Source organism: Chelonia mydas, chromosome 23, assembly GCF_015237465.2.
Source record: "Chelonia mydas isolate rCheMyd1 chromosome 23, rCheMyd1.pri.v2, whole genome shotgun sequence".
Taxonomy (NCBI): Eukaryota; Metazoa; Chordata; order Testudines; family Cheloniidae; genus Chelonia; species Chelonia mydas.
This window is the reverse complement of record NC_051263.2, coordinates 15,607,539-15,619,670: the sequence shown is the minus strand read 5'-3', so window position 1 is coordinate 15,619,670 and position 12,132 is coordinate 15,607,539. Positions and strand designations below refer to the sequence as shown.

The 12,132-nt window shown below is 58.8% G+C and overlaps 1 protein-coding gene across 1 annotated transcript in view; it reads left to right on the top strand.

The window, feature by feature from the left end:
- The window catches only part of LOC119564868 (SH3 domain-containing protein C23A1.17-like), a 35,098-nt gene extending 23,329 nt beyond the window's left edge, over nucleotides 1-11,769 (top strand). The window contains exons 2-4 of the mRNA XM_043534660.1: nucleotides 7,590-7,948; nucleotides 8,899-9,438; nucleotides 9,840-11,769. Of these exons, the coding sequence (XP_043390595.1) occupies nucleotides 7,777-7,948; nucleotides 8,899-9,438; nucleotides 9,840-10,687 (1,560 nt within the window). The 5' untranslated portion in view covers nucleotides 7,590-7,776 and the 3' untranslated portion in view covers nucleotides 10,688-11,769. The remainder of the gene's footprint in view (nucleotides 1-7,589; nucleotides 7,949-8,898; nucleotides 9,439-9,839) is intronic.
- Nucleotides 11,770-12,132: the final 363 nt, after the last annotated feature.

Here is a 12,132-nt window from a genome sequence, read left to right as displayed (position 1 = left end):
TGGATGAATGGACTATAAGGTGGATAGAAAGCTGGCTAGATTGTCGGGCTCAACGGGTAGTGATCAATGGCTCCATGTCTAGTTGGCAGCCGGTATCACGTGGAGTGCCCCAGGGGTTGGTCCTGGGGCCGGTTTTGTTCAATATCTTCATAAATGATCTGGAGGATGGTGTGGATTGCACCCTCAGCAAGTTTGCAGATGACACTAAACTGGGAGGAGTGGTAGATACGCTGGAGGGGAGGGATAGGATACAGAGGGACCTAGACAAATTGGATGATTGGGCCAAAAGAAATCTGATGAGGTTCAACAAGGACAAGTGCAGAGTCCTGCACTTAGGACGGAAGAATCCCATGCACCGCTACAGACTAGGGACCGAACGGCTCGGCTGCAGTTCTGTGGAAAAGGACCTAGGGGTTACAGTGGACGAGAAGCTGGATATGAGTCAACAGTGTGCCCTTGTTGCCAAGAAGGCCAATGGCATTTTGGGATGTATACGTAGGGGCATTGCCAGCAGATCGAGGGATGTGATCGTTCCCCTCTATTTGACATTGGTGAGGCCTCATCTGGAGTACTGTGTCCAGTTTTGGGCCCCACAGTACAAGAAGGATGTGGAAAAATTGGAAAGAGTCCAGGGGAGGGCAACAAAAATGATTAGGGGACTGGAACAAATGACTTATGAGGAGAGGCTGAGGGAACTGGGGATGTTTAGTCTTCAGAAGAGAAGAATGAGGGGGGATTTGATAGCTGCTTTCAACTACCTGAAAGGGGGTTCCAAAGAGGATGGCTGTAGACTGTTCTCATTGGTGGCAGATGACAGAACAAGGAGTAATGGTCTCAAGTTTCAGTGGGGGAGATTTAGGTTGGATATTAGGAAAAACTTTTTCACTACGAGGGTGGTGAAACATTGGAATGCGTTACCTAGGGAGGTGGTGGAATCTCCTTCCCTAGAAGTTTTTAAGGTCAGGCTTGACAAAGCCCTGGCTGGGATGATTTAGTCGGGGATCAGTCCTGCTTTGAGCAGGGGGTTGGACTAGATGACCTCCTGAGGTCCCTTCCAACCCTGATATTCTATGATTCTATCATATACTGTATAGGCTTTCAAAGTGTGTATTAATGTTTCAATTTCAATTCAAATTTCCAACCAGTGATTAAATTGGTAACACTGCACGTAACTAGTTCACAACTGGGGAGGTGTTGGGGAAATTCACGGGGGGTGTAGGGAAATTCCTGCTGCATACCTGCTGAGTCATAAGGTGTATCCCTTGCCTTCTCTCAGTGGGTCAGTTGTATAGCTGATGGCCCTTGATGGGCCGTCAAGCAGGCTAGGCAGTGCTGATGCCAGGCTATCTGGGGGTGTCATCCAGATACACAAGTTTGGAACTACAGACATTCTATACATATAACTTACAATACAAAGGTGATACAAACACAGAAACGAGATTATCATACCTGGCAAATTATAACATTTTTGCAGATACCTTACAAGGCATATCATAACTCATTGCAATTTTACAATATTGGTATTCATAATATCCTCACATGTCCCCCACGACTCCATACAGCATCACAGGGAGAACACCGCCTGTGTCTGTGGGGAGCCCGGGGCACTGTGGGGCCAAGCACTCGATAACTAACCCTTTCCCGGCTGGATTTCCCACTCTGCCCGCTCCCTTTCCTTAGGGCCAGTACCCAGCATTTCACAGCCACGGTCACCCCACCCATCTGCCACCTGCCCCTTCGCAGCCAGCTCCTGCCAGGGGGTCCCCATCAACTCTAAACCAGCAACGCCTCGGGGATCCAGGTCGCTCCCCGCCCATCCAGGGCCACACTGGGCAGGGTGCGTTTGGCCCTAAATCCCTCCAGTAGTACCTATCAGGGCTCATCGCCCAGCCCTGAGCCGGGCCCCCCGGCGTCCTAAGACAGAGCCCCTGGCCCCCTCTGTGTGGGGATGATGCATCTGGTCCTGGTGATGGAATAACGGCACTTCCTGCCCCCCAGGTGTCTGTCCCCCTCCTCTCTCTGCAGCGGGATCCCCCAGCCCCTTTTCTCTCCCTCTTTCTCCCTAGACCTCCCCGGCCCTGTATTTCTATTGTACAAACCCCCAGAGCTTCCCTCTCCCCTGCCCCCCAAATCTCCCCACCCCAGGGGAGGCTGTGATACCAGAGCCTCCCAATGTCCCCTCGTGGTGGGTTCAACCGACGAAGGTGAGTGAGAAGTTCAGGCAGCTTCACGAGAACCTGGACGAATAAACGTTGAGGGGAAAGTTGGCGAGACAGAAAGACGGGATTAGTCCAACCCAAGCAGCCGCCAGACAGACCCCACGGGCCGGGCTGGGGACTGCCTTGGACACGGGAGAAAAGGGGGAGCAGAAATCCGTGACCCAAAATTGGGGTGTGTCATGGACTCACAGGACATGCCCACTCTTGGCCCCATACACTCCCTGGGGGGAACCCCCTTCAGTGCCTTCTCAGGGGTCCACTCTCTCTCGGGGGTTAGGCCCCTCCACCTACTGGAACTGCACCTCTCTGAGCCTTAGCACGCCTGCCTCTGCCCTGGGCCCCCGCAGGGAGTCCCCTCGCTCTGACCCCCGGGGCCCCCACGCCCAGAGGGAATAATGCCCCCCTGTTCTCTAGCCTGGAGCGACTCTCAGCCAGCGTAAAACAGGAGGGTTTATTGAGCATCTGAACCCAGCCCAAGAAACTCTCCGGGCCTCAGGCCTGGCATCCCTCTGCACAGCACATCTAAGCCAATGCTTTATCACGGGGCGGGGGCCCTGAACTTCCCCAGGTGACTGGCTAAGTGACCCCGCTCAGTTCAGACTTGAAGGGGGAAGAGATGTGATGAAGTGGCGGGGTTTTCTTGGTTTTTTCAATGGCTGCATGCAGAGGGGGTGGGACTCAGTTTCCCTGGGTGTTACTGGTTTCACGAGGTGATGGGAGAGGGAGTTGGTTGGTACAGGGGACCCGCGACTGAACTTGGGACCCCGGCCAATGGCCTGGAGATCGGAGACCCCAGCGACTGGTGACCGGGAGGCCCAGCTCAGGAGTCACAGCCGGTCCGGCCAGTGGGAGGACAATGGGCTGTGAAGAGAGGACCCCGGTGACCGGACCAGCAGGTTCCAGCCAGAGGGGCCAGAGGACAGAAGAGGGGAGAGGGGGCCCAGGCGACCCTGTTTACCTGGAGAGAAGACAATGGACAGAGCTGGGGCTTGGGGCCGGTGAGATCAGATGCCTAGCTGGGAAGCAGGGGGGGTCGGGACTGGAGAGAGGACCAGGTGTGACCTCGCCTAGCAGCCTGGACCCCGCACAACGGCCTGGAGATGGGGAACCCCAGTGACTAGTGACCGGGAGTAGCCAGTTCTGGCCAGTGGGAGGACAAAGGGCCAAGGAAGGAGGACCCCGGGGACCTGACCACCCGGTTCCAGCCAGTGGGGAACAAAGGACAGAAGAGAGGAGGCCCAGGTGGCCTGTTTAGCTGGGTCAGAAGACAAAGGGCGGAGGAGGGGCTGTAGGGGAAGGTGATATGGGGGGGTCGGCTGGCCCCAGAGCAGGGACTGACTGGCTCAGGGGGGTGGGGAATGGGGCACGAAGCCTTTCCCCTCTAGGGGGCGCAGGCTCCCATCCAGCCCCAGGGCAGGGCCTGGCTGGCTCAGGGGGGTGGGAAATGGGGCACGGGGCCTCTCCTCTCTAGGGCTGAGTTTTCTTGGAGTCCAGGGGGCAGGGAGTCAAGACTCATGGGGTCTATCCCTGGCTCTGGGAGGGGAGTGGCGTCTACTGCTTAGAGCGGGGAGGGGTGGGAGTCAGGACTCCTGGGTTCTATCCTTGGCCCTGGAAGGAGAATGGGGTCCAGTGGGTGCTGAGCCCCCTGTGTTCCCCATGCCCCCTGGGCGTGGGTAATGGCATCTGACCTGGTGGGCAGGGCTGGAAATCCCCCCAGCCCCGGGCCGAGCGCTTAGACCAGGCCATACTTGAGCAGGGAGCCTGGGTCCAGAAGCAGCAGCTGCAATGCTTGGGCGAAGCTTCTGCTACAAAGGGGTCCCCTTCCCCGCAGACAAGGGCTGTGGGGTGAGCGGGGAATGAGGGGTCCAGGGTGTGGGAGGGGGTCACAGCTCTGGGCTGGGAGTGCAGGCTCTGGGGTGGGGCTGGGGATGAGGGGTTTAGGGTGCAGGAAGCAGGTCTGGCTTACCTCGTGTGGCTCCCCGTCAGCGGTGCAGCGGGGGTGCTGAGGCAGGCTTCCTACTTCTCCTGGCACCACTGACCACGCAGCCGCCCCGGAAGCGGCCAGCAGCTGGTCCGGCTCCTATGCGGAGGCACACAAGCGGCTCCACGCAATTCTCGCCCGCAGGCACAGCCCCCCCATAAGAGAACAACTTTTCTCAATCTTTTTTATGGCAGCCTTTCAAGTATTTGAAGACCACGATCATAACCCCACTTAATCTCCTCTTTTCCAAACTAAACATGCCCGGTTCCTCCAGCCTTTCCTCACGTGGCTGCATTCCCGCCCTTTCATCATCGTCGCTCACCTCTGGATCCTTTTTCTAGTTTCTCCACATCCTTTCTGCACAGCGGTGACCGGAGCTGGACGCAGCACTCCCGGCCTGCCCAGCAGAGCGGGACTCTCACCGCCCGTGACTCGCACGCTGCCCCTCTCTTAATGCAGCCTACTATCAGTCCAAGATGGAGTCCAATACCAGGTGATATTATCACATGATCCTGCCATGTCAAAGCAGCCATGAGTCAAAGGTTGTTTGGAGCATCCCAGGAAACGTCTGAGGAAGGTGGGAGATTAGCATCTTCAAAATCCTATTTTTCCCCCTAATGGATCATTGACCAACCAGCCAGACTCATGGCGTTTTGTGTGTGGGCGTTCCTCAGGTGCAAACATTTTTGTAATTGGTACATTAAAGTTAGGAATATTGACTGATACAGAAATGATCCATGCATACAAACAAGATCATCACGTTCAGTAAATCATAACCTTTCCAACAATATCTTATATGACCCATCTTGCATAAAATACAACTCAGTAATGCCATATTCATATCAAAAGCAGATCCCGATGACGACTATGAAGTGCCACAACTGGGTCAGTGGGGATCCTACGCAAACACACCAGCCTGTGCTCCGGCCGCAAAACCGGACGAAAGTCTGGTGTCCCTGGGCTACTTCCTACCACAGCCTGGGGGTGGGGGGTGGTGGTTCTGCAGTCCAGGAGTCCTTTGTCTCCGTGGGGACACTGCGGACAGCAGTCCTGGCACCACGTCTCCAGGGCTGGTTTCCCCCGGGGGCAGGGCACTGTACAGCACAGAGTCAGCTCTGCATTCAGCAGCAGGCCGGAGACATCTGCCTCCTTCCCCTGCAGGGCCCTCCCTTTATCCTTCCTGCCGCGCCCCGGTACTTCTGGGAAGGGGGCGGGGCACATTTGGCTCCACCCACCCCAGGGAAAACATAGTGGTCCCTTGCTCTCAAGTCCCCAGGGAGGCCGCTCTGCTCACTACACCCCGATTATGTGTGGAGCCTTCATTTTATCCTCCGTTTCTCAGTGTATTATGTGATGGTACGGCCAATGGATGTGCTATTTCCTATACAATCAATGGATGCTCCTTAGACTGGAGTTGCAGGATTAGCGCAGTGTAGGATAGATAAGTAGGCGTGAGGAGTGTGTATTAGGTATTAGTAAAGGATTTCTCTCTGCAGGACTTTACTTAGCACTGGGGCCGGCGCTGACGGCCAGGGGAGAGCCCCCTAGTGACCTCTGCCCCCATTCCCTTCAGCACAGCGCCCCCAAGCAGTGAACTGGGGTATCAGGGCCAGCAGTGACGGCCAGGGCAGAACGCCCCTCTACTGAGCCCCTTCCCCTGCAGCATAGCACCCCCTAGTGCAGCAGTGGAGTATTGGGGCCTAATGGGTTAGAGCAGGGGGCTGGGAGCCAGGACTCCTGGATTCTATCCCTGGCTCTGGGAGGGGACTGTGGTCTTGTGACTAGAGCGAGTGGGAGGCTGGGAGCCAGGACTCCTGGGTTCTATTTTGAAGGCTGGGTATTGCTCCCCCCTTTTTCTCTCAGCAGCTAGTTCCCAGCCTCCCAGGGCACCTTTGGACCCGGGCACTTCCTAATCCTGGCTGGGATCAGGGAGGGGCAGCGTGGGTGGGTGTGACCCAGCAATCTGGGCACAAGGAGTGCATGGGGTGGGGGTGGCAGGGGGCTGGACAGGGATCTATTGGGGGCAGGGAGGGCGTATGGGGGGCAGGGGCACACCATGCCTGAACTGGACAGGAAAGAAAAGGCTGGATGAGGAGCAGGGAGGCTCTGGCTGCCCCAGGGGCAATGCCATGCCCGGCCACCTGGGCTCGTTTCCTACCTTTGTCTACCCTTGCCCCAGTAAAGACTGTGGTACGGGATGGACCAATCTAGGTGCCGAGGGGGTACCTTGGGTTACCCGAGGATGGGGAATAAACTGGAGGGGATGGTCCTGCCCCCCGCTCCATAAGGGACAATAGACGGTTGAGGTGCCCTGCAATAGGAACCAGGGCCGGGGGCTCACTGTTGGGCCCTACATCTAGGCGGGCTAGCAGAGAGGTAACATGACTTGCCCAAAACACTGGCGGAGAATAGAACCCAGGAGTCCTGGCTCCCAGCCCCACCACCACCACCTCCAAAACCACTGGACCCCACTCCCCTCCCAGAGCTGGGGATATAATCCAGGCGTCCTCACTCCCAGCCCCCTCTGCCCTAACCACTAGCCCCCACTCCCCTCCCAGAGCCGGGGACAGAGTCCTGGCTCCCAGCCGCCCCCTGCTCTGACCACGAGCCCCCACTCCCCTCCCAGAGCCGGGGAGAGAACCCAGGAGTCCTGGCTCCCCGCCCCGACTGCGCAGTTTTGTGACAGCGTCCAAAGGGTTAACAGAAGCCCAGCCTCAGCCGGGAGGGGGAGGGGCGAGGAACCTTGGCTACAAAGGTCCCCACGGGGAGCTCAGCTGCGCCCTGTCCGCTCCCCTCCCGGAGGGCTTCCAGCCGGCGGCTATGGCAGGTGAGACCGGGCAGGAGCCAGGATGCCTGGGTTCTCTCCCCGGCTCAGGGAGGGGAGCCAGCAGGACTCCTGGGTTCTCTCCCTGGCTTTGGGAGGGGAGTGGGGGCTAGTGGTTAGAGCAGAGGGCCTGGGAGCCAGGATGCCTGGGTCCCATTCCCCTGCTCTGGGAGGGGAGTGGGGCCTAGTATCTTTGGGGAGGGGTACTGTCCCCGCCCCGAGTTGCCCACTGCTGACGAGAGCCTTAGTCCTGACCGGTGTCAGAGTAACAGCCGTGTTAGTCTGTATTTGCAAAAAGAAAAGGAGGACTTGTGGCACCTTAGAGACTAAATTGGTTAGTCTCTAAGGTGCCACAAGTCCTCCTTTTCTTTTAGTCCTGACCTGCAGTCCCACCGTGGGCAGGGAATTTCTCTCCCACTCGGAGCAGGGGCCCATCTCCCCTGGTATCCTGGCTGTGCCCAGGCCCACCCATCTGCTATGAGAGAGTCCCCTGGGTGGCCAGTGAAGGGTAAAGTCCTCCCATCCGGTGCCCTTTGAGCCCCCCAACAGCTGTTTCTCCTTCCAGCTGTTGCCGGGGAGCGGCTGGATCCCGGCTCGCAGCTGACCCTCAATGGGGCTGTGCTGGGGCTGCTGTTGAGTCACCCCGGGGGCACCCCCCTGTGGGATTTCGGGAGGCTCTTCCACCAGCACCATGGCCGGTGCCGGATCTGCCCCGGCACGGCTACCGCTCGCTGCGCCACCTGCTGGGTGACATGAAGGAGCTGGTGGTCCTGGACGAGGAGGGCAAGGAACCGTGGGTCAGGTGCCGGCATGCAGCCTGCGACCTGCTGCCGGAGGCCAAGACCCCCAGGAGACGCCACCATCACCCCCGGATCCACAAGGAGGCGCCACCCAAACGGCAGCACCCAGAGGCTCCTAAAGCAGGTGTGGTCATGGGTTGTTGGCAGGCTGCCCCCTACTGGGGGGAATGGGAATTGCATGTGGTTGCTGTGTGTCACCTTGCCCTTCCCTTTGTTGGGGGTAGCACTACAGGTGCTGTCTACACTACTAGGTGCATCAGTGATTTTCAGGGTAGATCTGTGTCAGGACTCCTGGGTCCTCTCCCTGGCTCAGGGAGGGGAGTGGGGGTCTAGTGATGAGAACAAGGCTCTGGTCCCAGTTCTGCCATCTACCTTGGGCAAATTCTCTCCCTCTCCCCCTCGAAAATGGCAGAATAACTTTTGCCTACAGATTGCAAAGCTTAACCGCAGCTCTGGCTTTGATGCCCACTGGCTGGAGGGCACAGTCCAGCCCTGAGAATGCCGCTGTCTCTGGGGTGGAGCATGTCAACTTGCTGTAACAAGGCAAACCGTCTGGTCCTGCCTCTGCTTTGGGGCAGGTGAAATCAATGATGGGGCGCCTGGGGGTACCCTGAATGACCGACGGGCATCGTTTAAACAGGCCTGGTACAGAGCTGGCTGCAAAGGGGACGCAGGAAACCCCCCTCACTGGGAATCTCCGCCTTGAATGCGGGCGCCAGGTCCCAGGTAGCGACACTGTGCCTGGGGAATTGAGGCTGGTGGGAAATTGAACGCTGCCCCCACCCAAGTTGGGAGTGAACTTGGACCCCTCTCCCACCCCCGCCCCCCGATTCTTTGCACAAGTCTCGAGTGATGAAGCTGAAAGACCCAGGCCTGTGCTATGGGGCCCAAGCACCCCTAGAGGGAGCCTCGGCTCGGTGCAAAATCTGCCCTGGCTTACAACAGCTCCCATGCGGAGCGGGTGCATTGCAAAGGGGTCCGGCTCAGTGCCACTGGCGCCCCCTCGAGGGGCTCGTGTGTCTTAACGGGGATGGCAGCATCTCACCGGGCATCTCTTCTCTCCTCTCCCTCCAGCTCCCAGGCCTTGGAACTCCTGCCACCACCTGGCTGCTCCCCCGGACCATCCGCCGGCCGGATCTGCCCCCGGGCACCAAGCCAGCACCTGGCTGCCCCGAGCTGTCTCGCTGAGCCACTTCCCCAGCTCCCGCCTTCCTGTGGCCGCCCACCGGCAGCCACCCCTGCTAATCTTCACCAACCAGTCACTGGGTCTGGCAGCGTACCAGAGGGCAGCCCTGAATAGCTCCACGCAGGCCCCCAGCCGGCTGCCCCGCCCCACCCGCCCAGCCATCCCCCAGCTGGACCCTCCCATGGCCGAACGGGCTGAGCTGGAGCAGAATGTGGCGCGGGTCCTGCGGGGCCACCCTGGGGGCATTTCCCTCTTCCGCTTCCGCCAGGCCTACGGTGCCGCCTACAGCCACCCCTTCCCCCTGGACAGCACGGCCTCGGTGAAGGAGCAGCTGGCAGCCATGCCGGGGGTTGTCAGGGTGGAGGGCTGGGGGGTGCAGACGATGCTCTTCCCGGTCTGCCCCCAGGAGCTCCCCAGCGAGGAGACTGGTACGTGCTGGTAGTCGGGCGGGGTGGGGGGAGAAGGACCATCCCAGGGATCGAACCTGGGAGCGAGGGCCTCTGCAGCTTGAGCTATGAGTCCGAGGAGGAGTCCCAGCCTGTGGGTCAGGCTGGGCTTGAGCGGGATGGAGCTAAGCAGGGCCAGGGGGCCTGGGCTGCGGGAAGCGGGGGGCTCAGCAGGGGGCACTAGGCTGAAAGGAGTGGGGCGGGGGGCTCAGCAGGGGGCGCTGTGTGGCGGGGTGTGGGGTGGAGGGTTCAGCAGAGGGTGCCGTGCTGCAGGGAGTGGAGCGGGGGGCTCAGCAGTGGGTCGGGGGCTCAGTAGGGGGCATGCTCTCCCTCTCTAAACTTCCCAGTCACTGAGTGAATTCCCTTCTCTCGTGTCTGTCTAGGTCTCGCCCCATCTCTGCCAGAGGCAGTCGCCGCTCTTGCCAGCCCCGATGTGGTGCCAGCTGCCCCAGCTGTGGTCTGTCCATCGTCTTCCATCTTTGCCAGCTCCCCAGAGGCCACCCTGGCTCCTGCAGGCCCAGAGCAGCCCCCTGTTCCTTGCAGCCCTCCCCCAGGGCACAGAGTGGCACTGGGGGCCCCAGTTGAGATCCCTGTATCCCCCGCTGCCTCAGCAGCCCCCTGGTCACTGGAGATGGGATGGGAGCATGGAGCCATGGGGCCCATCACTGAGGAGACTGATGTCATGGAGGGCGTCGCCATTGCTACACCAGCTGCTGGTGCTGTGCCATCTGAACTGGGGGCTGAGCTCTCCCTGCCATTGGCTCTGGCATCTTCTGTATCCCTCTCCCCCGCAGGTTCCCCCTGGGGTCCCACCCCAGAGCTGAGCCTGGACCATGTGGCTGCCACGGATGCCGTCCTCTACGGCCTTAACCCTGCCCCCAGCTCTGCAAGCTGTCCCAGCCCGGAGCCATCCTTTTCCCCAACTTTGCCAGGACCCATGTCTGGCGGCCATCCTCTGATGGCTGTGGTCTCCCCTGAGCCAGACTGGTCCCCCATCCAAGACGTCCCTGGCACCGCAGATTCTGCCAGCGAAAGACCACCTTTCAGACCCCTGCCTCTGGGTGAGCCCAGCTTGGCATCCCCCTACAAACATCGGAATGACAGGGGGGCAACATGGGCGGCCATCAAGCCAGAGTCCCGTCTGCCCCATATCTCCCCGCTCCGCCCCCCATCTATGGGGAGTAAGGGGAAGCCACTCAAGCACAAACCTGACCTCTGTGTCCTTCTGTGATGTGGGTGTTGTAAGTTGACAGCATTTGTGTGGAAATGGGGGAGAGGCACGAAATTGACATGGGGGGGACAACACAATGGGCTCGGTCAGGCTGGGTAGGAGGGGGATTGTAGGACAAGCACCCGCATGGGTTAGAAACGCTTCTCTCCTACTAGGAGAGAGGGAGCCGGGTTCTGCCCTGGCTCCTGCATCACCAGCTGAGAGCTGATCTGGAGTGGGCGGGGAAGGGGAGAAGGGGGCAGGGGTTGATGTGGGGTTGGGTGGAGTCTTCATGATGGGCAGCAGGCTGGTTTAAATGTAGGTGGATGGCCCCATATCCTCGCAATGCCCCAGCCTGGGGCTGGATTGGCCCCAGTGCCCCCTAGAGGTGGAAGGCAGCTGTGTCCCAGTGAGGCAGCCCTTTCCTCCCCCAGTAGCACGGGTCTGAGTGGGAGGTGGAATCACCCTTAAAGCTGGGGTCTGTCTGGGATTCAGCCATCTGGGGTGGATCCAGAACCCACCCTCTTTTAGTAGGGGCTGGGGCAGATCTAGAACCCAACCTAGCGTGGTGGAACCTTCACCAGTCGGGGGAAATCTGTTGAATCTAGAACTCACTTGGTTTGTGAAAGGGGGTCTAGAACATGTTCCACTCAGTGGGGGAGGGAAATCTAGAACCAGCTAGATTCTGGTGCGGGGCATCTGGAACACACTCTGTTTGTTCAGGACATGGTGGGATCTAGAACCCGTTCCACTTTGCTGAATCTAGAACCCCCTCGATTATGTGGGGTCCTGAGGAATGTAGCACTGATTCTGGTGGAGAATCTAGAACATGCTCCATTTTGTTGTGGGTTGAGGACTCTAGAACCCCCTCCATTCTCTGGGGATCTAGCCCCCAACCTGTTTTGGTGGGAGGATCCACATACCCAGTGTTATGGGGGGCTGGTGGGAGAGGGTCTGTGGCTGCTCCAGAGCCATATCATGGCCCTGAGCAAAGGGAACAATTATTTAAATATTTATTTTCCACCCCTCCAGGGGAATCTTGTCTCATATTTTATTTGATGAATCTCCAGTTGTTCTCCTAATAAAACTTGCTTCCTGAATGATCCGCTCCTTTCTGTGGCATTTTTCTCATCACAGAGGGGGAAATCCATGATATGGTGGGGAAATCACCTCTTAAAGGTGCTAGAGCAGAGTGGCTCTTGGCTTGCAGAACCTAGAACCCAGCAAGGCTAAGTCATCACTGCAGGCTCCTTCACATAACCCACGGGGACAGCGTGTGCTGCAGGGAGATGACCAGGCTGGCTCGGTGCCGAGTTCCCTCGAGCAACTTCTCCAACCAAGGGAGACGCCGGCTGGTGCAGAGACAGTTGAGCGCGAAATGGTGGCAGCAGTGGGATCGTGCTCCATCAAGCTCACTCGCAGCGCTGCTCTAAGGTGACGTCTACACAGCAAGCGGCTGCAAGTCT